This window comes from Scomber scombrus, chromosome 8 (genome assembly GCF_963691925.1).
Source record: "Scomber scombrus chromosome 8, fScoSco1.1, whole genome shotgun sequence".
NCBI lineage: Eukaryota > Metazoa > Chordata > Actinopteri > Scombriformes > Scombridae > Scomber > Scomber scombrus.
In genome coordinates, this window is record NC_084977.1 from 14,447,601 (window position 1) to 14,475,343 (window position 27,743).

Here is a 27,743-nt window from a genome sequence, read left to right on the forward strand (position 1 = left end):
CTCCTCCCCCACCGGCATTCCGTAGAGAACCGCCCTACTCTGTCTCTGATTGGCTAGCACCCGTCGCCACCCGTCGTTGATTGGATTGGGTGAGACGGTTGGGTCAGGACGATAGATAGAACATTGATGTTCTATCTATCGCTCTGGGTTGGGTTAGATAAGAAAATCAGTGTCACAGCCAATCAGAGGCAGAGCAGGGCGGGTTTTCTCAGAATGCGGGTGGGAAACAAGAACGCTTTTTATTTAACCGGTCTGCTAGAAGATGTGTTAATTTTATATTGAACAACATTACCATTTATTTTGTTGTTATATATAGTTAACGAGGCTAAACTAGACTAACACCAAATGTTGTTAATTTTTTATAGTCCATTTTATTTGGAATTATATCAAAATTACACCAAAACGTAACATATTTCTGATATATAATGTTAAATATTTGCTGTGTATTTTATCTAAATTGTCGGAACGTATACACTCTGAATAATATGCGCTAGATAGTGGGGGTTTATTTTGTAAGTCTTACAAAGGAAGCTTGGGTTTTTATCCGTTAGCTTGACAGTGTTGCTAACCATGGCTAGCCTCTTTTTCCCTCTCTGTTTTTTTCGGGTATGTTAGTATCATGTATAAAATTAGATCGGCCGTGTCACATTTGCGCCCCAAACTACTTGTAAATAAAATAATAAAACCAAAACAAGTGGCTTTATCAGTTAAACTTTACTCAACTCAGCTGCTTACTGTCAATCAGTAAAAAAATGTCTCGATTACTTCTGCTGTCACGCAAGGTTTTCTGGGAATTGAAGTTTAAAGCAATCTCATGCTATTTATATCAAATGTCCCAGTGCTTCTTGAACACACCTCTGCTACATAATCACTCATACTCTGAAAATATATTCAACATTTTGTTTTATGTGGGTGTTTATTGGTTCACTGTAACACACACAAAAGACTACAACAGCTTCTTACAGTCTTTATTTTTAATTTCGGGTGGAGTTTCTTTAAAGGGAATGAAGATAATTTATGTTGTCCCCTTAAGAACATATTACATTTTACAGCTGGAGAATTGAGTATGGAGAAATAAAGACAGGACCTTCAAAAAAAAATAATCAGAGCCATATGAGAGTATATTTCAATGTCACAAGCCAAACTCGGTAAAATAATTCACTACAACTGAACCAATAGAGAATTAAGACAGAGTGGGTTGCCTCTCAGTACACTGCTTCACGTGACCTGTTCTACTCAAACTTAATGTTTGAACCCCCGGCCCTCAAGTCATGAAACCAAACAGAACCCCCTTCCTTCCCCTGTGTTTAATAATTTAAAAACATTCAACGATATCACCTTTTTTAAATCGTCCAAACTTAGACTAGATAAAAACACAATACCATCAAAAACAGAGAATGGTCAAGTAAACTTCATTTTAAAAAAAAAAGAAAAAAAAGAAAAACTAGAAAGAAAAAGGACAAATTGGAATGACAAGTTTTTGTTTGTGAGCATGTCCATGGAACAGAAAAAAAGGTAAATAAAAAAGTGTACATTCCTAATCATGCAATATACAAATTTTAATCAAATATTATGCACAAGAAAAATGATCAGAACTAGGACAATGTATGATTAGGGGAGTTGTTTTGCAGTTTCACTGATATCAGTCATTTTCATGAATAGGGAATACATACATACTTATTTTCTATTGACATTCCTGAAATACAGCTGATCACCTCTGTATTCAGACTCTACTACTGGAGAGGCCGACCTCATGGAATGGCTGACCTGACCTTCAGGCCACAGACATCATTATCATAGGTGTTATCTACAATAGCACACAGATGTGAAGGGGGCCTTACAGTATATATGAACAGAGACGCTACCGAGTCAGTTTTTAGCTTGCTACTACAAGGTTAAGTCGTGCTGGACCGGATAGTGACATGAGACATGAATGACAAACTAAAACATCAAATACGTCTGAGAAACTTCTAAAGAGGAGGTCATTTCTTTAAAAATGACCAGTCATGTTCATTGTAGTATGTCAATGCACAAAAAAAGTGGCAAGGCAGTTTCTGAGATGAGAAGAAACACTGGGGTTTATCTGCGTACACGCTGGCTGAGTGTCAGCCAGGTGTGGCTACTGTGGTGCAAACGTCCAAGTGGCACAGGCGCAAAAAAGGTTTCACATGATTTCACATGAAGAGAGACAAAGCTGCATTTTGCTGTTTACAGAGTAGATGCTTCCTTACAGTGGAAGCCACATCGCCTAATACTGATTGAAAGAGAACGTAAAACCACTGACCACTAAACAGTCTCTCTTTACAGGGAGAGCAACCTGATATGCAAACCAGCTGGGTTTAAAAAAAATGGAGGCAGGTTGAAGGTGTAACTATCATCCTTTAGCCAATCATAGTTAGACTTTTTTTAAAGAAAGAGGCAGGAAAGCGATGTAACATGGGCAACTCTCTTCATACCAGATTATTTTATCACTGACAAAAAATGTGGGCCATCAGCAGCATAGCGACTTCACATGAATAATAGCATCCTTCTCTGTACTTACAACAATATAATATCTTCTATACAACTATTTTCCCCATCTGTCAGTTTCAGGAGGCTGAGAAAGGTGTCAATGTCCTGACAGCAGGGTGAAACAGAAATCTCACATTACACTGTACACTCTGGTGCCAGAGTATCTTTCAATTATTTTTACACTCTCCCATCTTCCATTTCTTGTTTTATTCTGGGAGGGAGTGATCGTAGCAAATAGCTGTCAAACTGCAGTTTAGCACAGTTGGGTTTAGGAGCAGATATATTGGGGAGGGGGGTGGGGCTCTGTGAGACTTGTGAAGAGCTGTAATAGATCAGACTGCAAGGCACAGAGCAAAACCACTGACCTACTGCACAAATCACCTCTGGTGCCACACAAGGATTCTGTTCGACTAACACTAACAGATTTACTCTGAGCCTTGCCAAAAGGCAAGTAGGGCACCAGCTCTCATACTAGTTAAAGACCCATGCCTTATATGTAGCTTTGGTTTCATCTCTGCACTATTCTTACAGGAGTCCCCCACTGTCTGGTCTTCTCCAGGCACCAGGTCAGTGGAGGGTGAGCAGGGCTGAGTCCCCATCTTTCCAGCTAGGACCAGTCTTAAAACGAGCCAGTCACATGGTTTCCATTTCTACACAGAAGAGCAGCACGCACACCGATGTTTAGTGAGTGGAAAAAAAGGGGGGAAGAAAAAGGCGCAGAGAGGCTTTAGCCAAAAAAAAGAAAAAGAAAAAAATGAGACAAAAGAACAACAAACAAAAACAAACCAAGGACAAAAAACCCCTTCAAAATATGAAAAACACAATTCAACCATCAACAGCAAAAGTCCAGTTGTCAACATTACATTACATGACTGTCACAGACTGAATTGCCTACAAGTGGAGGGCAGAACGATACACAGGAAAGAGCAGAGGAGATGCAGAGCATCCAGAAACAGGAGCTCAGTACAGAGTCAGAAGTGGGGTGGCTGTTGGGGTTTTTGGAAAACCATTGAGTAAAAATGAAAGTGCATTGCAGAGAAGACGTAGCAAATACAAAGTGAGTCTGTAAAACAACATATACTGTCAGGGAGTGACCACAGAGCTCAGAGTGCAGAGGAACAACAGAGGACATTGAAATAGAAGGTAAGGGAAAAGAAATCTTGCGAATCTCAGGACTAATAAATAGGGCGATACTGGAAGTGCCAGCCGCAGTGTTTCATAACATGATTATGTTGTGTTTCAGCAAGGGAGGGGGGTGGCGTGGAGGGGTCGGGGGCACCCTGGGGCTGTTGGACACAATCAGCACTGAGAGAAGGTCTGCTTGATCTCGTCCAGCACATTCCCAAGCATCGTCGGCTCGTCACATTTAGCGTCAATTGACACTGTCTGTCCAGACTGAGAGGAAGAGGGGAGGAGAAAGAGAACGTCAAACTTACAATCTGAAAGTCAACTGGTGCATCATTAGATATTTGGTTATACATGTCTCAATCCACTGGTGAACAGAGGATAAGTGAAGAATGTCATTGGTTCACTCACAGTTTTGACCAGCAGACAGACGTGGTGACCCTGGATAGACCGGCTGTACATGGAGGCACAGGAGTCGATTCTCTCGACAACTGATACAAAAAGACCAACAAAAAAAAAACAGCGTGATGAAGGCAGAACAGACAACACATTATTACTCTGATTATTCTTAGCTCTTCTTGTAAACTACACGGTTTACCACATGGGTGGTGCTTACTAGATCAGTGCAGTCACACCCTGCCAGTTAAACTCACTATCACAGAAAATGTATAAATGACTGGTCATTAATGTAGTGTATTGTTCTGTATGTGGAACAGCCTGCGTAGGTGACAGCATTTGAGACATGTAGTGTACAGCCATGTGTTTGTATACCAGAAAAGTGGTGATGGAAGCAGATCCTGGCCAGTAGGTGGTGAAAGGGCATGTTGACACCCTCCAGTCTAACAGAGCTGCACTTCAGGTCTCCAGACTCCAGCAGCTTAGCAAACGCGTCACTGTCCAAAACCCACAAAAAACGTATTTTAATAATAACACAAGAATAACAAATAGTTGGAATTTTATTACATTTACTGCAGATATTCATGGTCCCCTTAAGATTTTTAATGATCCACTCACTTTTCCTGCACTGCCAACATCAAACCAGTATTTACAAAGGAAATATAAAAATCTAATGGGACGATAGTCCTGAAAATCACTAAATGGAAAATTACAGAAATGGATCAGGAATGGATCATCCTCTGGGGAGCAGGCTGATGATCCATTACTGTTATGAGAACTACAATCTTTTCTCTAGCATCATGCTTAGGCAAAATTGTCATCTGCTTTACCTACAAAATCTCATATACAGACTGCTGTGAAATTTGCTGAGCACATTAATGGTCTGGATGAAAAAAAAACACTATTGATTGGAATGACTTTCATTTTCTTTTCTGTTAAGAATTGTGGGGTGTAATGATTAATGTGCTGTGCGAGGAGATTCAGATGGAGACCTAATACACCCACCTGTAGCATGGGGTAGTGATTAGGTAGGAGGTGCAGGTAAAGTGCAGTTTGAAGTCCAGTTTTTCATGAGTTGAGGAGTCATCATTCTGTAGGATCACAACACAAAATATATGGATATTATCAATAACCGTAACGTGGCACTGAAATGGATTCTCTCTAGGCCTGCCGACCTATAGAGAGATGTGGGAAAAGCATTAGTTGTTGCATTCAGATGTTTGTTTTGTTCATGTCCACAATTTATCTCCACTGTGACACTCTGCTATCCCAAAAACTGGCTGTAGTGTAGGCAGGATGAGGAATCAACAAAAAAAAAGTTCATCAATGAGCTTGATTCTGACTTTGTCCAACACGCTTAATACCATTATATGACTTAATTCATGGCTGATCATGGGAACAGTTACACATTTACACAACTAAGCCAACAACTGTAAAAAGTTGAGCAAAACATTATGGCAGCTATGTTTGGTTTTAAATATAATAATCAATAACCCAAAAGAAACCAATTCCTTTTGCTTTCCTGCTATTTTTGGCATTATTCTAGCAAAGACACTCATTTTTGTTTTATTAGTTGTATGCTGTTGCCTTAACTGGTGTCTGACTGTGTTTTCATACCAACCTTGACAATGAAGGTGAGGGTTCCCTTCAGTTTCTGTGGCATTACAATGCTCTGCACGGTGAACACAAAACGTGCTTCATTGGACACCCCTGCAACACAAGCGAGATGATGATGATGATTAAGTCATCAGGCTCAAAAAAACCTTCCAATTTGAAAGTTAGCAATAACCTGATGTTAGTCAGTAAAAATTCAAGTACTGCATTACGATTTGGAAATGAAATCCTAAATTAAACAGCTGCATGCTGGATAATGACTGACCAGGTGGAAGTTGAAAAGGAACGGCGAGGCCATCATGTGGATCTGCTCCGTCTGGCCTCTGCAGCTTGGAGTTGAGAGAGTCCAGGACGTTGAACTCCATGGATTTAAGGAAGCTGTCACACTTGTTTTCAAATATAACAGACACCACAACCTGACTGCCATCTTGCAGGTTTCCCTGGATGTCATAAACCTTAGAGCAGGGGGGAAAAAATAATTATTTTAAATTTTTAAAAAGGAAGTTTATTTATACATAGGATAATTGCTCAAGCTGTCTCAACCTCTCTCCGTGCATTTAAAAAAATTAGCATAAACACAGCAAATCCAACTTATCTTCCCAACACCAAACCACACAAGACTGTTTCCAAGAAACCAGTCAGAGCACAAGGAGAAAATCACAAGGACAGAATTCTTAGAAAATGATGTAGCACTGCGGTGCTACAGAAAAATAACATTTCCTTTAACAGTTGGCCTCCGAGGCATTTCAGTGGAGAGCAACAAGAACACAGAGAAACACATCTAGGAGAAAGTTTAAAAGACGTTCTGTGACAGAACTTTAACCAGTACCTCATCAGTATCTTCCATCATCTTTAAAGAGAAAGAGAAACAAAAAATCTGCATACTATGTTTAATTGTAATTTTAAGAGGTCTCATAAATGACTTGCAGATAAATTTAAGCAAACTAAACATTAAAATTAGCATGATGATTTTCATATTCTCCATCCTAGAGAAACCACAGAGAGTTTGCTATGTGTTACAGGAAAACTCCAGTTTATTACAACCTTGATTTTATCGGTTAGATGATTTTACTCACCAATTGTATAGCTGAGATATGAGTATGTAGTGAAAAAGAGCAACACAACCACAACAGGATGGCTGAAGGCCAAAAATCACATGTGGTCAACCAGATGATCAGATATGAGAGACAAATGTGCATGTTGTGATCTAGTAAGCAGATAAGTATCTACATTTCTACATATCTTTATCTACCTTACAGCTAGACAAAGAACGTATGATACTGCTCAATACATTCATGTAGTTGAGCAACCGTGCCATGTTATCTAACCCTAACCCTAACCTTCATAGAGAAGTACAGATGTTAAGATCAGAAATTTAATTGGTGAATTAAATTTTATTAGAGGCCAACAAGCCCCAAAAAAGCAGCCCTGGATAAGTGTCCCTCCTTCAGCAGTATGTCGACTGCCATAACTCACCATCTTGATGTAGGAGTTCTCAGCCAGCAGGCAGTAATTGGACATGGGCTGAAAGGAGAGAGGAGCTCAGGTCAGATCAGGCATTCTCTGTCACTCAGTATGCTAAAAGGGCAACTAGAGCTGGTTCTACCTATCTGATACAAGCAATGTAGTGTGTGTGTCTGCAGCAGTCAGTGGGTTTAAACAGAGGAGTCATGAAGGCCCAGATCAGAATGCTGATAAATTAAACTGCATACATGTAGCATCAAGTTTATATGTGGCTTTGAGGTCAGTGACAACAGCACCATTAAATCAAGAAAGAACAGAACGGTATTACTTTCTACTTTAGAAACCAAAACAAAATTGGCCCTGTTATGAAGATGTTAGATGCAGCTAAGACAGTCCCTGTTCAAAGGCTGATGTCAAACACTTACCGGCAGAGGTTCTTCCTCCTCCACGGTGCCATTCTGCACCGACCCTTCTCCACCGTCGCTGTGGTGATGATGATGATGATGATGATGATGCTTTTTCTTCTTTTTCTTCTCCTTCTCTTCCTTCTCCTTTTTCTGCTTCTTCTTCTTGTGTTTGGAGGACTTCTTATCATTGAAAAATCAACAAGAAATAATGAATTAGAAATTCTAACGTAATTAAATCTGAAAATCTGAGATCATCACAGGGAGGCTGGTATTAATGCAAATTCATGAAACATGAAAACTAGTACAAATATTCCTCCAGAGACCACATCAGCACTGGCAGGTCGCTGGTACGTCATTTCCACAAACTTGTGAGATTAAGAGTTACCACATCCTCTCAGATCACTGTGACACAGAATCTCTCGCACCGCAGACAAAATTTCTACGCAATTATCACATTATCAGCGATGACTCACAATCTCCTCCATCTCAGTGTCTTTGGGTTCGTCAGGCTCAGAGTCTGGCGCCGCGCCAGAAGCGGCCTCGGGCACAGGGGCTGGTTCTGCTTCTGCTGCTACTGTTGCTACTTCCTGTTCACACACACAAACACATAAAAGGCATTAACAGAGAGCTACCACATCATGCAACACATATAGTAGTGTTTGTCACTTCTGTGTCAATAGAGGTAAGTGGAGTTAGTGAGTTCATTCAGTCATTCATAAAAAAAGAAGGAATTGATCAGCTCGCAAACTACTGAGCTCTGTCACATCAAATACAAAAATCTAATTTCCGAAACCAAAAGTGTAACATGTGAGACAACCAGCCAGCCAAATGAGCAAATCCACAACTTATTTTGTCTGTATGTTTCTGTGCTTCGTTTTGGTCTTTGTGCTGAATTGACTGAACCAACTAGCCACACTTGACATGCTGCTCACAAACAGAAAAGCTTGATTTACAGGATCTTAGTGACAGCCTACCTATATGCTATAGTAAACTCTCTATAAATCAATTTCTGATCCGTTATGATTGTGTGACAACAACTCTTCCACAAGGACATGTTGAGGCAATATAAAAACTCTTCAACAAAGACATGTTGAGACATGTTTCTGGGTCAGGAGAGCTCTTATGATTAAAAACAGAATTCTTCAAAACCAAAGTTAAGATGCCCAGACAGACCTGGTTTCAATAAACACACCCAGTATCTACAGATGGTGAGGTATGAGGGATGTAAAACAATGTCCGTGCTAACAGCTTTTGATTTTTAGATATGATGCATGGTTAAAAGGAACAGTTCGACATGTCAGAAAATGTGCTTATTCACTGTCTCGCACTGACTAGATGAGATGATTAATATCACTTTCATATGTCTGTCTGTTGTATCTGAAGGTGAAGCATCCAGTTAGTTTAGCATAAATCACTGGATACATTGGGAATCAGCTTGCCTACCAACACCTTTAAATCTCACCACTCAGTCTGCACTATATGTTGCCTAAGTATACAAACTATAAATTACATGTTAAAGGTGGTTAATGTATCGCACTCTCGAACAATCAAGGAAGTGGGTTTTATTCAAAATGGCCCATTTTTTCAGAAAAAATATTTTAAAAAATTGAAATTATTGCATTAAGGTAATTTTGTGAATCATAAGGTGAAGGCAACCTAAAAGGTATGCTTACATTTAGTGTTTCTCACCATCTCTTATGTTTACTAGCAGTCTTCCTCTTCACTGCTTTTGTTGGTGCACTAAAAATTTGTGTGTTACTGTCAGCAATTGTCAATCAGCTACATAGCATTAAATCTGTGGCAGGACTAGGTATTTCAACACCCATGTGTACACAGTGGGAACACACTTACAAAAACACTAGCATATCTAGTTAGCAGAAAGTCCACAGGGTACCTTTAACTCAACCCTACTTCTTATCATTTTTATAAAAGGTGTTTTTTGTTTCTTAGTGTACTGTTGTGACACTACAAAGATCAAACTGAAACAAAGACAAGAATAAACCAACATGTGACTGTGAAGGAAGCAGTCGGATAACATGTGGTGAGGCGGTGGCGACAGGAACAAAAGGAATTGACTCCAGGCCAGATTCCAGTGGAAGTTCAGGTGACCTCCACTCACTTGTCAACACCAACATAACAAGAACAACAACATCCACTGTCACTGTCACTTCAAGACATGACACCCAGCGAGCAAAACAAAAGCTGAGGTAGAGAACCACTGGCATTGTGAGACAGATAAACACAGTGTGTACACACAATACACACACACATGCTAGAAAACAGAGGAAGGCTGGAGAATGAGAGGAAAGTGCTGTGTGACCTGTGAAAGAGAGGAAGCTGTGTCAAAAAGGTGAGGTGTGGAAAAGGAGAGCAAAAAAAAAGGAGAGCAAAAAAAGATCCATATTGAGAGACAACAGAGGGAGAATGTGTGAGTAAATCAATAAAAACATGAAGTTAATAAAGAGGAATGAAGAGATGAGGGGAAGAGGGAGAGAGAGAGGGGTGCGACTCAACCTGGGTGTTAGAGGGCACTGGAGCATTTGAGAGCCAGAAATCCAGATCCGAAACCTAGAAAAGGAAGGGAGGGAGAGGAGTGCGAGGAGGTGAGAGGGTGAGGGCCAAACAGGTTCTGTATCTTACTACTATTCATGAAAATGGATACAGAGAATACGCTGCTCTATTTCATGAATAAATCAAGTATTTGGCAAGAGACTACGCAGTCAGCTCCGAGGAAACTGATACTTGATCACTAAAGCTGACTGAAAGATCGGCTGGGAAGAAGCAATGGAAGTGCTGAGTCAATGAAAATGATCAAAGATATCTGTTGGCATGTGACCTTATTAGTAGACAGAATGATATTCTTAACCTATTTTTTAATCGTGAATTTTAGATTTAGACTCTAGTTTTATCAAATCTCAGGGTCAAACTAAATCTAGGCTACAATCTCTGTTGCTAGGTAGGAAACAGCTTTGCTCCACCCTTTTGTTAGGACATACCTCAGCACTGGTGGAAGTGGGTGGTGCTGCCACCTCACTGGTTTCTTCTGATTGGACTACAGGCTCATCTGCTGGACCCCCGAGAAGATCCTCCCCCCTTTCCTCATGTTTGTGTTTTTTCTTCTTCTTCTCCTCTTTACTTTTCTGTGAGAAAAAAATCCCCAAAAAACAGGAGAATCAATTCAGCTCTGCGTCAGTTAAGGTTGAGAAACAGTGAGTCATCGTATCACAGTGGTTGACAGCTCCTTGTTGTTCTCTCCCTGCTCAAGCAGCTCCACAAATCTGATTTACTGGTTTTAAGAGGCAGTCACATCAGCTAGACAGAATTAGGTGAATTTGGTTTCTGAGAAGGAAGAGGATTAATCCTTGTAGTATAAAAAAGGCATTTAACCTCACCTTCCTATCCCTGTCTTTATCCTTCTTCTTCTCCCTCTTTTCTTTGCTGCTCTTCTTCTTGGGCTCCTGTGAAGTACCAATCTCTGCATCTCCATCTTCTGCTGGGCTTTTCGCAGCCTCAGCTGCACGGTGTGCCCTGACGGGTAGCTTCTCGCTGTCTGCGAGGGGCCTGGACAAACAAAAGTACACAGATGAACATTTTAGATGACGATCTATGAGGTGATTATGATCCATCAGCAGTAAGTGCTGTCATCTGGAAACTATTTTCCAGCTTCTTTTAATGTTTTTAGTCAGCAACAATCTGTTAGAAAAAGGCGAACAAGGGCTGTGAGGTGCAGCAATCCACCATATCCAAGCACATATTCTGCACTGGGCGGAAGCCATGTCTCATTCAAAGCGTTTAGTTAAGCCGTTCCTCTGGCAGAGCTTGGAGCATTCGACATTCCCAGACAGCTAGAAACTACAGTAATAAATTCCTCCATATTGAACCGATAAGAGCTGTGAAGTTTATTTTCCCAAAGCATGGCCCTTTTAAGTAATAACCCCATGCACTGCAGCCCCCTGCTGGCTATTCTATGTAATAACCCAGCTGTATGCCACCATAATATTAGTTTGTTTTCTAGATGGATTCTTTGTTTTATTTTTAACTTTAAAGATATAACCAGTCTTACTTGTTATTTTGTGTAGTTGTAGTTTAATTATGCATTTGCCTTTCTAAAGTAGGACTTAAGTTCAAAACGTGCCTTAGTAGAAATACTTTTGATGTATTAATTATTCACTTCATGACCAGCAGGAAGTATTCAGAACAAAAGTAAAGGCATACCTGCAGCGGTCACCAGTCAAAACGTATCTCTGTTTGAACCTGAACACTGTTGAACTTATTGAACAGTATTAAAAACGCGAGTCATTACTACTGAGGGAAGTTTTAATTGAAAGACAGCCATAGCATACAGTATATATTGTATTGTCTGGTACAGACAGTCTTATTTCCTCCAGACTTTTGCCATAAATGCTGAGCTGGATTAATTACCACTTCAACTGCAGACATCTGTGTTAGGTCTTAAGTGAAAGGCTTTGGTTAAGGATTTTAACAGTTCCTGAAACTGACCATAGATGGATGATTTTTTTATTTGTTTGTTTGTTTGTTTAAAACAGCTCACTAGCTGTTTTAAAAACAGCTAGTGAGAATCTGGAGGCATGGCAAATCTACCGAGCTCTACTGAAGAGGATCTGGGAACTGGGAGCAAAAAGGATTACAGGACCTAACCCCTGGGATAGATTTCTTAAAAGCACTTTGGAAATAAAAAATAAAAAGTACCAAAATTGCTTTAGAAGCCTATTCCAGGAGGACAGGTGGTGAAAGATGAAGTCCTGAGAACATCAGCAGCAACCAGTTAAAATGATCTTTATAAAACCATGTTTTTTCTTATCAAAGAGACTTCACTTCAGATGACTTTTCTGTCTAGCCTTCGTTACTGGAAGGTCAGAGAAGTCATACAACAGTGATCGTACTATGTTGCTGATATTGTCAAGCTTGAAGGTAAAAAAAAAGAAGCAGGGTGTGAAAAATGTATACTGGATATACTAGGTTAAGGCTGCAATTGAATAAATATATAAAACTAGAAGTAAAGAAGAGCAAAATGAGAATGCAGCTACTGAAACTTCAAATGAGGAAAGAATGCACAGCTATGTTAGTAGGAGGAGCAAGACATCTAACTGGAGAGAAAGAGAGAAACAAGAAGCCAATCCATGTACAGTCGGAACCCAGGTCCCGTGGCTGTGGTGCTACTCACCTGCGTCCAGCTGCTTCCAGCAAGCTGCCCACACAAAGAGGCAGTAATGGGTGTGTGTATGCATAGAAAAGAGGAAGCAGAAAGCAGAACGCCATGAGAGAGGGTAAGAGGAAGGAAAGGACCAAATCACTTCAGCTGTGATGCTGTGGTCGGGAAGCTCAAGATACGCCAAACAGGAAAAAATGCTCGATTATTCAGGCTGAGAAAAGATCCAAATTGAAAGAAATGATACAAGCTTAAACATCAAGGCTTCTCAGCTACAACTCTTGGGCTGATAAATCAAAGGTTCAACAAATGGTTGATTAGCTCAGTCAAGTATCTAAATGATGAGTTTCTACATTTTATATTATGTGCTACAATTGAGTTTGTTGGACTCACTTGTCCAGATCGATGTCCAGTGCTTTGTGAGGGTCATTGGGGTCTTTGTCATCATCATCACTGGGTAAGGCATTCTGCAGCAACAAGAAGGTGGAATCAATAAAAGAGAATTCAGAAACTTTATGAATAAATCTATAATCTTGACACAAAACAAAACTTGTGAAGAGATCTGTTGAGATATTGACTTCCAGACTGAGATGAGAAACCAATCAACAAAGTATCAACTGTGGCATTTAATTCTGAGACAGTGTAATGAACTGAAATCAGTAATGTGTTGTTACAATGAGTCATGATGTCAATACATTCAAATCTGTCATGTTCTTGTTTTTTCATGTTCAAAACCTATTAAATCAAGTGTTCTTATTGTGAGAATACCTCTGGCATCTCCTCTGTAACAATGTCAACCATGTGCGCAGGAGTGATGTCCTCCTCACTCTCCGGACCAGAATCATGTTTCTTCCCTCGTCCACTACGCTTTTCTTTCCTCTTCTTCTTCTCCTTCTTCTTCTTCTCTGCTCTCTCTTTCTGACGACGCTCCTCTTCCAGTTTCACATACTGGTCAGACATAGGCAGACCTGAAGAACCAATAAAGAGAAAGAACAAAAATAGCATTAATTAGGAAGTTGGCTCTGAATCATGACCGTATATTCATATAATCACCATTGCTTCTGGTGAGACAGGAGTAAAAGTAAGCCATTTCTATTTTGTGTCATTTAAGAGTCATGAGTGTTTTGTTGTCGTGTTAGAACAGTGTGTCCCACCTGGGACTTTGAGAGGCACACTGAGGTCAATCTGCACAACTGGGATGTGCTCCACTCCAGGGGCTTCCTGGTACACCTACACAGAGCAGACACTCATTTAAAACACAAACTCACACTGAACAGACAACAGTGATATATGCACCTCATACAAGAGCATAACTACATTCATCAGAGATGATGTTTTACTTATAGGCTCATACTTTTTAAACAATTCAGGTTTTAAAACAGACTGAATGAGGAGGAGATGTACTCTGTACTGTGATAAAACAGCCTAATGATTAGTGGTAATTAAGCTCACCTTCTGAGAGGATGGGGAGGCCTTGATGTAGAATGGGTTGTTTGCTTGCTCTTGCTTTCTGGCTTCTCTCCTCTGGGAGAAGGAAAAAACAGCATGATTTAATCAATGAGGGCACAGTCTACCTCAGTTACAGCATAAGCAACATCACAGCAGCAACATTGTTCAATAGCATATGCTTTATCACATCTATGTCTAATTTTTGCATTTAATATGAATGTCTTAGGTCTTATGTCTTGGGTGATTGAATGTTTTTCTATATGAATACACTGGAAGATACAATTAAACATAAATTATTAGCAGAAAAACAACTAAAAAGAACTTTAATTGATTCAATTCAGCAATACTACGATCATCGACCAGCATACCCTCGCCAGCTCCTTCTCATCCACCTCTGTGTGACGGGGGCGGGAGTGTTTGGGCTCCTCCTTGGTAAAAATAGCCTTGGGCTGTTCATCCTCAGACTCACTCTCAGATGGAGGCTCGTTGATCCATGCATCCAAGTCCAGACTACACAAACAAACTCAGTTACACATCAGTGATCAAGCCTCAGAAACAGAGATGAATTGTACTGTGGTATAAACAGAGGGGTTTCTAAACTTTTGTATATCAAATTTATATAAATTATGATAGACTTAATATTACAAACATATTTTACAAATATTAAAAATATATGAAATATAAAAGAAATTCAACATATATAATTGTAATTCTAGTTAGCTCTATTCTACAGCACTGCAAACAACTGCCTGCAAAATGACCATTAAGTTGAATCCAAGTTCTCAGCTTCTAACTCACCCTTCAGGAACAGGCACTTTCTTCTGTGCCTTGGGGGCTACAGGGTTAAGTTCTCCAGCAAACAGCGCACTGACTTCCTCTGCTACTTCTACGTCCTTCTGCTGCAGTTTCTGGATGTATTTGACCAACTGCAGGATGCAAGACGCCTGAAGACATGACAGAAGATGATGACGACATATATGTCGATTTGTCAGAGTTGTATTCAGTGTGTAACTCTGTGAGGTGTGCAGCACCAAAGCTCAACATCTCTATTAAAGAAAACACATTTTTCAAACACATGGTTCCTCCTCTATCTTACCCTCTCCTGCACCTCCAGGTTTGCGCTCTGGACAAACAGTGGCAGCCTGTCTATCATCAGCTGGCTGGTTTCCTGTGCGGTTGTGCTGTCTGTGTTCCCCTCCTGGCTCTTCAGTACAGTGGCAAACAGCTTGGCTGCATTCTGCACGTACACTGCCTGGATGTGACCCGGTAGGGTGGCCACTTTTGGCCGCAGCATAGCTTCCAGCGTCTGCAGTGGATTCTCCAAGTGTCTAAGAGGAGGAGGAAGAATTTTCATTATTCCTGGTTTAACTGCCCTCTTTTGCGCACATCTGTATGAGAACCAACCCAAGAGATATGTACATACTCTGAGAACTCTCCGCAGATCCAGGCTGCAGCGTATAACACCTCACAGATGCCGTTTCGCTGCATGTTTCCAGTCAACAGGTGGGCGTTGTCCAGCAGAGTGGCCATCTGGGCAACTGCAAAGATCCGTATGGCTTTGACCCGGATAGCAACATCCAGCATCTGAGAAGCAATGAGGTGGCCGTGCCTCGTGCCCTCCAATCGGGTCAGCTCCACCAGGATACTAATGTACCTGTCAAGCACACGTGGGACAGATGCCATTGGATGGTATGTCACAGGAGTGGAAAACTATGTCAACAAAACTTGGAGTGATACTACAGATACTGCTGCCTGTTATGGAGTAAAACTGACCATTCAAAATTGGTGATGTACTGGTAGTTGCTTTGGCTGCAGATGTCAATGATCTTGGTGAGCAGCTCATCTCTGTAGGTGGTTCCTTCTGCTTTGTCTACATGCAGCATCAGCTTCTTAACAATCTCCATCAAGTTCTTCTTTGATACCTGAGGAGAAAACAATCTTTTTTCTCTGGGGCAAAGTCAGATTGCCTCACTATAGCATTAAAATTCAGAGAGCCCAGTTGACTATGTTATATCTTACAGCACAATTTAGTTTGTATCACATAATTTAGCATTATTAAAAATTATACACTGGTATAGTGGCAAAACAATCTGCTTACTTTGCCTATTTTACAAGCCATTTTGGTCAGAAACTGTGATATTGCCTGACACACCTGCTGTAAACTACTGCCCAAATCAAGCCTTATGCAGTAAAACACCCAAGCAGCAGGTGAACTCTGGCATTTATCAGTAACTAAATAGAGTTTTTCATCCATGTTTTCTGAAACCTCATGATCTGGCATTAAAAATGTGAGTAAGCTTAAGAAAGAAATGAAAATTACCAATGTAACAAAACGAATTGATATGTAAAAAGAAAAAAACTTTTTTCCATACCATGCCATAAAGTAGGTCCAAAGCTCTCAGGCGGATGGACTCATCCTTGTCATCCAGACACTGGAGGATGAGGTCCTTATGACTCTGCACTGACTTGGGGTGGGTCTTCAGGATCTTTGACATGGCCAGCAGGCCCAGGTATTTCACTACATAAATAGAAACGCACACACACGTCCTCAGTGTACTTAATTGAAATAGATGAACTGTTATCCCTCCGTACCCTATCAAATTAAGCTTATATTTACTTCTACCTCCTGACGTTACTGTCCGCATTAACAACAAATGGTACTCATACTTATAGTGAAGAATCTACTTACTTGATTGTGATTGTAGTACTTTTTTAAGACATCAATCATACTAATTTATTATATATATATATATATATATATAAAAATTGCTGATTATTTAGTCACTCTAGCTGGTATGCATAACATAAAAAATATGTATAAATACATTAGGAACAAATTACTATCCATTTAATAATATAAAAAATTATATATAAATGATACAAACTTAATGTTACAAAGGAAAGGAACACAAAACAAAACAGAACAATGGTGAGGACACACAAACACGTACACACGGGACAACACACACACAGGACATAGTAGTTTTTGTTTTGCGTTATCCTCCGTCGTTTCGCTAGCAGCTTTTCCTACCCGCTCACCAAAATTCAGATATCTGCTGAATCACAGCCTTCTGTCGATCATCTGACCTGGCAGAGACAAATGCCTCTCAGGTTCCTGGATCAATAAAAGTGTGTGTATGTATGTGGTAGTGACCTTGGGGTGAAGTTAAAGCTGCATTGAATACACTGCAGAAATGACCAGCGATCTCAAGGGCTGCTGCAGGAGACGGTGAAAGCCACCACTTCTAAATCTATTGCTACTGTGGAAAAAGTGACAGGAGCAGTTCAGTCAAATGTTGTGGAACACTTTGCACAATGAAATGTAAGAAGAACTAAGAAAACATTTCAAAGATAGTTTACAACACGGCTGTCTTCAATTTCTTTTCTTTTCTGGGGTGATTCCTGCTAATAGAAAAATGCTTATGACATAATTTTTTTAATTCAGCGAAGGTGTTTAATTTCACCTACTTTACTCATCATATTAGAAAGTGTACAGGCTGTAACAGCCAACAAGAGAGGATGTGAAAGGATAAACAAAACCTTAAACCACAGGTTCACAGTCTACTCTATCCTACTCTACACACACAAACACACACAACTATCTATATATGGGGACGTCCAGATAACTCGAATGGCTGAATTAAGTAATCTCAGCTCCAACTGGCACTGCTTAAAAAAAACTTGCCAATGTGCCAGGGAGCACACAAGTCCTGTGCTTGATGGTAGCAAACTAGCAGCTTTAACCCCTTTCAGACTGGAGTGCCAATCCAGGAAAAAAAACCTAGTTTAAGTCTTCTCTTTGGGAAAGTAAGTTCGAGTTATCCAGAGTAAGGGGATCTACGTAAATCTAAAAGGGTGGACTTTTCCATAGTGAAAAACACGCAGACAATGAGAAAATGACACACTGCAGGCATTGACAGAGGGCTCACAGTTCTGGTCCGAGTCTTCTATCAGGATTCGCAGTTTCTGCACACAGAGCTGAGGGAAAGAGAGAGACAGAGAGAGAGAGAGAGCAGGGAGGGGAGAAGGGAAGAGCCGTTATGATCGCTGTAAACCTTTCCACACCAGTTTCAGGCTCGTCATATGGGCACACTTCAAAGAACATAAGAGTGACAAACAAAAATGAGAAATGGAGAAAAACGTATTTTTCATGAATTAACTGAAAGTCACAAAGAGAATAGCTATATGAGTTTTTCTAGCCTGTCAGTCTGACAGTTGTATACTTAAAATATGTTAAAGACAGACAGGCAGACTTGTGAACAGAAAGAAATTGGTGAAAGCATGCATTGTGGTACAAATGAAGTGGAAAGGGTTATAATCAACATCTAACACACACATGAAGTTGCTGATGAGAGGAGTTGGACCTCAGAGGCTTACCTGGATACTAGCACTGTGGTTCGGCATCCCAGAAGACAAGGAAATCAACACTACAAAACAGGACAAAGAAGCAATTAGATCTGAATGTGACCTAATATTTAGGAGACACTAATTATAAAAATATCACTAGAATTCCCAAAAAGTAAAATTTCAAGACAATTTGCAAGTTAATTGAGCAAGTTGTATATGCAAAAGCTGCTTGTTAATATGACTGAATAATAATAATAATAATTTTTTTAATTAAGTGATACTATACCAAGAGATAAGTGATACTAGAACTGAATGACACTAAAATACCACCAGTACTGACCTGCAATTACAGTGTTGACACATTCATACAGCAAAGACATGGCAGAGGTACTGTGAGAGAAAAAGGACAGGTAGGTAAGAAACAGAGAGACAGAATGATTATTATTGATATATTCATCAAATCAGACTGCTTTACCATCTGTGAAAAAGCCTGTAAAAGATTTCATCTAACCTGTGAATCAGGTTTGTCAGAGGTTCAATCAACTTCTTCCCCAACCGTGGCTCCAGAGGTGTGAGAGCCCCAAACTGTAAAATACAAAGAGTACCATGAAACATGCAGTATGAAGTCTGCAAAGCTGCCCTTTTCTAAAATGATGTAACTGTGGGCACTAGTCTATATTTTAACATCACTAAAGATGCTCAACATATTGTGTGAAAGCGTGTTATTTACTTAAATAAAAACAGTAAGAGAAGTGACTTAAAAAGAGTCTACTATGCAATCCAACCTGACTTCATTGCATTTTGGTCAACTGTGCTAGTATCAATTCCTCTTTCATGAGGATTCATTGTATGATTGGTGCAATACTGCAGGAGTGTCAAACAAAGCCAAAGGTTGTAATATTTATACATCCATTCAGCAACTCTTAACAAGCACTCACCAACGCATGGGGCTGAGTTGCTCAGAATGATAATAATGATAATGATTTATTATAAATGTATATAGTGAATTTCAAAGTACTAAAACATTAAAAACATGTAACATATAGCATAAAGAAAATAACGAGTTAAGATGAAATAGCCTTCCTTAATAAAAAGGTTTTTAAGTTAAGGCTATTTCAAAGAGTATGGTGTCTGTGCTTCTCATAGATGGTTAGGAAAGCTTTTCCACGATCGTGGTGCAGCATAACAGAAGGCTCAATCCCCCACACAGTGCAGAGCTTAGTACTGAGGGCTCTGTGCTGTTTCAGGTACCGGTGAGACATGAAACATGATCCAGGAAGGCTGGTTTGAGCAACAGAACAGAGAGAGTTTGAAGGCTTGTCAGATGCCAAAACACTGCACCGATGTTTCCAATTCTGCGTCGACCGAACTCATCTCATTCAAATAAATGAGACAGCTACATTTTTTCATACAGGGGGAGTCAGTCTCAATGCTGCCTCAAACGCAGCTGACTGTGACCAGTGGACCTACCAGCTTGATGATCTTAATGAGAACCCAATTATTAGTAGAGGACGTCATTAGTTTGAAGAAGAGTGGAGCCAGAGACAGGTAGTTCTTGGGATTCCTCCGGGCCAACTCACAGATAACATTTACTGCAGCTGACTGGACGCCTTAAGAGGAGAAAACACATTAGACAGGAACAAACATCATGCATCATTATTATGATTATTATTGTTATTGTATACTGTATTATTTAAACAAAAATGAACTCCAAACATTGCAATTACTATAAAACAATGATGCACGATAAAACAGCAGTATAACAAATATCACAGTAATTTCATTAGATGCAATTTTTTCTTAATGAATATAAAAAGTATTTCCTCAATTATGTGCAGCGCTTACTTTTTTTTTTAATACTAAAGAGTAAATTTGTTTTCACCTAATATCACAGCTGAAATATTATTTTTCACCCCCCGTTCAATGTCAGGCCAGTGAATATTGGCTCCCTGACATAAAGTAAATAAGTGCAACACCACAGGCATGGTCCTTGTTACATGCCATGAAGCCAGACAAATGTCCTGTGAGATGTTTTTTTATTTTTTTTTTATTTAGCTGCTGAACATTCCCAGACAGGCTTACAAATGAGTTTCCTTAATCTCATATTCTTAGTCGCTTAATAATTCACGGGGTTCAGGTGACAGACGATGCTATCCCCAGGAGTGCCAGCATAGTCTACGATTTAGCTACCTCTGAGGAGAAAAAGCGCATCCGACCCAAATCAAGAGGCATAGCAAAGACTCCCAGAAAAACTAGCAAACACCCTTCTCTTCATTCACAATGGTAAAAACTTGAAATGAATGTGGTGTCTTTCCTGATACCTGGGTCTGGGTCCTCCAGTTTCTCCTTGAGCCTGGGGAAAGCAGGGCGCAGGGACTCTGGGTACTTCAGAAACACCTTGTACATGATCAACACAGCTTTTTTTCTGATGTATGGTTTAGTGTGGGACATCTAGGGTGGGAAAACGGCAAAGACAGAGCGAGACTTGTGTTCAAACTGTTGAAAAAAAAGGCATGTGACAGCGTGGTGCTGTAGTAAAAACCAAAGAGGATGAATCCCTGTTGACATATTCTCCATGACTCACCAGTGTCATGATGTCATTAGCCAGGTCCCGAGCCAGGTCGGGGGTCACAAAACAAGAGAGGCCAGTGAGGGCAACACCTGTGTCATACTGGTTGGGACTGCTGAGATCCTGAGAGAAGAGATTTACAAAAAAAAACAAAAAACAAAAAACAAAAAAACAACAGTCCATGAGTCAGGGGGGAGGGGGCAGAGATAGAGGGGGCAGTCAGAGATATTTAGACACAGAGTTCACAGAAGAAAATTACTGACCTTTCTGATCTGATTAGTTGTCAGCATGATGACATCAGTGCTCTCATGAAAGCACTGCGAGGCAGCCAGGTAGCCAATCCTCTGTAAAAACAACAGCAACAAGAGAGAATTACAATATTGTGCTGCATTTTATTTGTGTAATAGTATACTACACATTTCAGGCATACACCACAATCTTAACAAAGTGATCCAGAATATGATCAAGTTTTATATAACTAATGCAGTGTTTTGAGATCTGCATTTCCAAGGATGCATCATTATACCTTGTATGTGAACTTGGAGGAGCTCATGACTTCAACAATGTTGAAAGCGGCCCAGCTGACATCATAGCCCAGCATCTGAAGCTGTAACATGAAAGAGACAGAAAAAGAGAAGTGTGTGAATAAAAGGAGGAGTGAGGGGGGCTCTAAGGTGTCCCTGTGGTGTGCAGAGAGGCTAAATGATTTGAGCTTTCGAATCGAGCACAGACACCAATCGCAAAAGGCCATCTAAACCTAAATGTAGACCCTGATTATAAATAGAAAGAGTGCTTTCATTTGAACAGAAATTATAGCCTCTTAATAGCAGCTGGCTGCTGGCTTTTTGGCCGAGTAATGACCACAATTTTTGTAAAAAATGTACAAAGTGGTTTCTAAATGGCCATATGAAAAATCCATTGTAATTTTTTTTTAAATGTTCAACAATAAGAAAACTATTCAAAATTACATGAATATCAATGAATTTGATTTAACATAACATTACACTATGTTTTAATTTAAAGAAAGTGCTTCAACACAGTTATAAAAGAAAACAGTCCATACTTTTTTCTTTTTTTTTTTAAAAATGCTTCACATCTGAACTTCATATTCATATGTTGGCAAAACTTACAGAATAGTTGTTCTCCTGACTCACAGTAGTTATTTGGATATTGCTCTGCCCTAAATTTAGCTGTTAGTGCCGAATTCCTCAGCTTCTTGGATGACTTCGCCATCTTAGAGGGTCTCTTCGACACGGCTGTGTGTGTGTGTGTGTGTGTGTGTGTGGGTGGGGGGCCTGAGTCGTCGCCTCAGTGACACACAGACACAGCACAGAAGCGGCAGCTTTATGCCCATAAATGACACCAAAATGAGGTCTCTCAGCTTAGTTTTTTTCTGTTCATTGGGCCTAGGTGCTGAGTAAAACACATTTTGGCATATTCCACATTTTACATTTGATTACATTTTTTCTGATCACATTCTGCGATTCTGTCCGTGCTTCCACCTCACAGGAATCATCGGGCCCTATTCAATGGTGAGTTTTATTTGCTCCTGATGAAGGCTTGAGCTAAAAAAAATGTGCTTTGATTGAATATTATGCTGAGTAAATAGAAACATAATGTACAAAGACTGAGGTCTGTGTGTTTTTCCCCCTTCTACATTTATCACAGTCGGCCATCATTTTCCAGTGTATGAATGTAAACACAATGTGCCACACTTACAGGTAACAGAGCTGTTTAAGTGTATTAGAAATCACTAAATTGAATGCCTGTTCCTTGCTGGCTAAATCTTTTCTTTAAGGGCAATGAATTGCGCTTATGAATTTATATGTATTTTCCCTTTCAGGGCCAAATCTAAAATTACATAATTATATTGTTTATCTGTTGTAATTGGTTAGTTTCTTTCTTTGTTAATTTTGAATACTTGAAAATGTATTATCCTGCTTGTACAACAGGAATGAAGACACTCTAATTCCATTTTTAGTAAGTTGTGCACTAAAGCAGTTTCTGGCCTGTGTGTTTTATGCATGTATATGATCATATATCAGTTCCTATGTACTGAGAAGATGTGATGGACAGAGGGAGTCAGTGGATCGGTGGAGGATGCTGAGGTTTCTTACGTAGGTGAGCTTGCACACAGCGTTGGCTTTGACAGCGATGTTATCCTGTTTGAGCTCCTGTTTGATCTCATCGATGCATGTGGAGATGTACTTGGCCTGAGGGCAGACAAAGGAGAGGGCAAACAACAGACACAAGATCAGATTAGGTGGAGTGATACCCAAAACGGGAGGCTGCTACCAAGCAGTGGAAACAAGATGGAAAATCCTGGTCTGTCTGTTGTTGCTATCTAACAACACCTGTGATGGTTTTGCAAGTCCTTAGTGCACTCTCAAGTAATGTCATGCAAGTCTCAAGTCTTAAACGTTCGGTCATCGCGTCACACCATCTTAATCTCTTATTGCCTACGGTATCAGCCAAATTTCTTCCACTATGGACTCAGGGAGGGCATTGAGGCTTTTAAGAACAGGTCACAATATTGGTATTGAAGTCCAGAATTATGTGGAGCCTGAAGACATCGAATCATGACTTGCTTCACAATCTACTATGCAGTTGTGCCGGTCTGGCTGCTATAGAAACATCAGTTTGAAGCTGTACTCCCAATGGCAGATGAATAATGGCATGGCTTTGGCCTGTGGACCAAAAAAACAGACATTACTGACACACATTGCCTATGGGATTTTCATCAAGTGCAGTGCGATGGCTGGATCAGGCTTAAACACACCACAGTAGTTCAAACAGCTCAGGCCCGGGAACAAACTGCACACTGCTTACAGAGCAAAAAAAAAAAAAAAAATTAAACGAGCTCATGAGCCAAACATTAAACTGTGTAACTCTAATTACAGCTACAGGCCACAGGTTGTTTCATGTAGGCCTTAAGGTAATGAGTGACTTAACAACTCTCCCATCCACTAAAGCGTTCTAACAAATGAGGAGCTTCACAAAGAGGCCTGAATGAATGAGTGAAAAAAAAAAAGCTGCTCTCATGATGCCTGCTGTAAAACACAAGATTTCCAGAAATAGTGACAACACAATGTATATTTCATTCAATAAACAGAGCTCAAGCTCAGCTAGACCGCTAGATAGAGCAATCATTCAAGCATTGTTGGGAGGAGCAACCTTGCACAACAAACACATACACATATGACTCTCTCTGTGTGAGAGTGTGCTGGTCATGTGTGTGCGGTCATGAGACAGCACAGTGACAGGAGGAGGTAGAGGGGGGCGGACGACTGAGCTCTGCTGTTGCTCCTGGAGAAACTGTGGCTAGCAGGGCCGGGATTCAACACACTATCACCAGACACACATTGTGCTTCCCATCACACTCTACTTAAACGACCAATTCAGAACCAATTGAAATGACTGAAATAGTTGTCACAGGGCCAAATAGCAAATATCTTTAAGCCACCAACTTAGATTGAAATGAAGATATAGTGAAAGGCCTATAGCCTTCTGAGCAAAGGAGAAGCTAAACTTTATCTTTTATACATTTATATTACAAACAGGCTTTTTTTTAAATTCTTACTAGCAATCTCCTTGAATAACACTTAGGACATCCTCACACCTTTTTTCCCCCAATATGTCTGCTGTTCTAAAGGCGTGGGAGGGAGAGTGAATGAATGAACCGTGCAAAGACTCAGCACACACATGAAAAACAAATAAGAGTGTATGAAAAACTATGGGCTGGCCAGGAAAAAGTCAACACACACACACACACACACACACACACACACACACACACACACACACACACACACACACACACACACACACACACACACACACACACACACAGTGTATTAATATTTCAGCAAACTGTCCACTGTTGGCTGGGTAACCACCACCTTATCTAGGCTGGCCAGGTTGGGTTACCACCAGCGAAAAGCTTAGGCCATACATAGGCTGAATCAAGAGATCACCCATTGATGGCCTAGAAAAACCCTAACCACGCTACATGTGCATGTTTCATATCCAAAAAAAGAATAGGCACAAATACAGACATAACATCAAAACAAATTGTGTATACAGCTGATTAGACTTGCTGGTTTAGCTCCTGCTTTTAAACTGATTCCCCAATGAGACAAATATGCCACATTGACAGAGAAATCACATCCAAAAGCAGCTCACAGGTTAGACACACCACCTCTGAATTTCACACTTGACCTACAGCTCGAGACAGGTGTGCACAGCATGACTGCTCCGTGCAACAACTATCCAGAGATCCTGTAAGATAGGCTGAGTATGATCCCAACCTATCTATCTACTACCCGACATACCAGTTTCACAGTAAGAACAAGGTTAGACACAGCCAACTCATAGCTCATATTAACGGCGGGTTAATATGAGAGATGGAAACAGGGCTGTCCCGAACAGTGCCCTCTAATGGCCCGTCCCACTCTGCTCCCACTCAGGTCTGAAGCTGAGTTGATCTGTGACAATGATGACATCACCTTCAATCACCAATGGGATGTTCAAATGGAGCTGCTGGCCTGTTGGCTCATTTCAAAACTTTAACATCAACTTTTGGAATAAGAAGTATGAATTAAGAGGGAATTCCTGAAAATTATTCCCACTACAGTGTTTATCTGAGAATCTTTTTCACACTTAGTGCTAATAAAGCATTTAATGATCTTCAAGATGATGTTGTGCTCCTTCAATTTACTCTTTTTAAAACAGATTGGATGAATTCTGGTCAAAACAGAATATTTTATACAATTTTAAAGCTGATTTGTGTTCATCTGTGAAATTATTGTTATTTCAAACAAATGTATTGTAGTATTGTGTTTAGAGCTTCAGTGATTAATTGATTACTTGCCAACCATGTTGATGACCAAATATTCATTTTGAGTCATTTTTAAAGACAAAATCCAACAAAATGTGTTATTTCAGGCTCTTAAATGTGAATATTTCCTAGTTTATTTAGTCCTCTATGACAGTAGACTGAAAATCCTTGAGTTGTGGACCAAACAAGACATTTGAGGAGGAATTTTTCACCATTTTCTTACATTTAGTGGGGCAAACAACTAATTGATTAATCAAGAAAATAATCGCCCAATGAATCAATAATGAAAATAATTGTTAGTTGCAGCCCTAATTGTTTTGCTGTATGGTTTGTTTGTTTTGAGTTGGAGTCTGGTGTAGAGGATTTATATCCTGTACCAGAAAATGTTTAATAAATGTACATGTTTGTAAAATATGCCATTTTGGGTGGTCATCTCTGCTTATGCAAGTTCAATGTGAAGCAGATTTAGCTTTAAAAAAGGCCTCTTTCACACTTTGTTCTTGTCTAACGTTATATCTTCAGATGACCACATTGTCCATTCAATGCTTAAGTGCCTCTGATATCCTCAACTCAAATGGAGAAGAGGAAAAAAAATCACTAGCGGATTAAAGACCTCTGGCTATTAACCTAAGCAACCAACACGGGAGACTGTGGCAAAAACCTCATATAAGCTAACACACACTCTAAAAGCCAATATTAGATAAAGTTAGCAGTAGGTGCCTTATGGTAAAAAGGTGTTCACATTAGCGGTACAATCTGTTATGATCACCGTTTTGCAGCGGGACTAATCGCCTGCTGAATTGTGATTATCTGGCGAGCTGCTTCCTCTATACTGGCTGTCAAGTTAGCCACGTTAGCTGCCAGTAACACAACATTAAAGTTCCTTGTTTCAACATTTGACAGTCAGCTAACGTTACCACATACTCACACACACTCACTATTTACTTAGCAAATGTAATATAAACATTAAGTAGGCTGTTGTAGCTTATGAAAAAAAAAATACTGTTTAGCTTAATTATACGTTAGCTGGTCAGCCTATCTCGTTAATTTACCTAACGATAGCTAGCTAGTCACCGATAACGGAGACGGCGATATGACTTAAAAAACATCAATGAATGTGAATTTAAAAATGTGGGTCGCTTTGTGGTCGTTTTACCTCATCTTCCTTGTGATTCCTAATGCCACGTACTAAATCCTGGAGGTTTTTATCGAACATCCGATCGATGCTCCCTTTGACAATCTTCAAAGCCATGTCTGTGTGTGACTTGTACCGCTTCTTCTCTTCCTGAGGGGCTAAGCGCCGTGCGGAGGTCTAGTGGGTGCCGAACGACCCGCTAGACTGTCTCTCATCCACCCGGGTACCGTGTGTGCAAGGTCTGCAGCTGTTTACCGAGCCCGGGCAGCTGAAGCTGAGGGCCAGACTGGGGCGTCCTGTGCTGTGCAGAGACTCTGGCAATGGATCAGTGGACGAAATGGCTGACAAAATGGCGTCTAAAGTCAGCTGACTACTTGGGTATTATGCGAGATTCTCATGTGGGGAGCAGAATGAATTAAAGGCCTAGTCCCCCCGATCTCAGCAGTTCACTTTTATGACAGTGCCCATTTGAAAGTAGACAGACATTTCTGACCTTAATTATGTGTTTTAAAGGACGGGTTCACATTTTGTTTTTCCAAGTAATGTCTCAAGACAACAGTCAGGTATCCAAATAAACATTGATACACATTTTTCTTGCTGTAATCATTCCCCCAGTTCATATTGGCCATTAGAAGATTAATGCATGTATATTTTAAGTGATGGGGGGCAAATTCCACAAGGTCCCTTCTATGCAAAAATGTATCTAAACGTTTATTTGA

The 27,743-nt window shown here is 40.1% G+C and overlaps 1 protein-coding gene across 2 annotated transcripts; it reads right to left on the bottom strand.

Moving 5' to 3' along the window:
- Positions 1-886: 886 nt before the first annotated feature.
- ap3d1 (adaptor related protein complex 3 subunit delta 1) lies at positions 887-27,335 on the bottom strand. 2 transcript variants are annotated; one of them, XM_062424781.1, is made up of 33 exons: positions 27,046-27,335; positions 23,170-23,265; positions 21,579-21,659; positions 21,316-21,396; positions 21,068-21,175; positions 20,805-20,934; positions 19,954-20,093; positions 18,995-19,068; positions 18,824-18,873; positions 18,514-18,563; positions 18,066-18,114; positions 16,509-16,654; positions 15,910-16,058; positions 15,560-15,790; positions 15,233-15,464; positions 14,935-15,080; positions 14,505-14,646; positions 14,140-14,211; positions 13,842-13,917; positions 13,456-13,655; positions 13,081-13,154; positions 10,910-11,078; positions 10,514-10,657; positions 10,032-10,085; positions 7,991-8,104; positions 7,536-7,697; positions 7,123-7,170; positions 5,912-6,101; positions 5,654-5,742; positions 5,038-5,123; positions 4,408-4,529; positions 4,048-4,127; positions 887-3,906 (listed from the first exon to the last, which is right to left on the bottom strand). In XM_062424781.1, exons 1-33 carry the CDS (start codon positions 27,139-27,141, stop codon positions 3,811-3,813), a joined length of 3,777 nt encoding a protein of 1,258 aa, XP_062280765.1. In that variant the 5' UTR covers positions 27,142-27,335; the 3' UTR covers positions 887-3,810. The 2 variants fall into 2 exon arrangements, with proteins under 2 accessions (XP_062280765.1, XP_062280766.1); XM_062424782.1 differs by lacking the exon at positions 10,032-10,085.
- Positions 27,336-27,743: the final 408 nt, after the last annotated feature.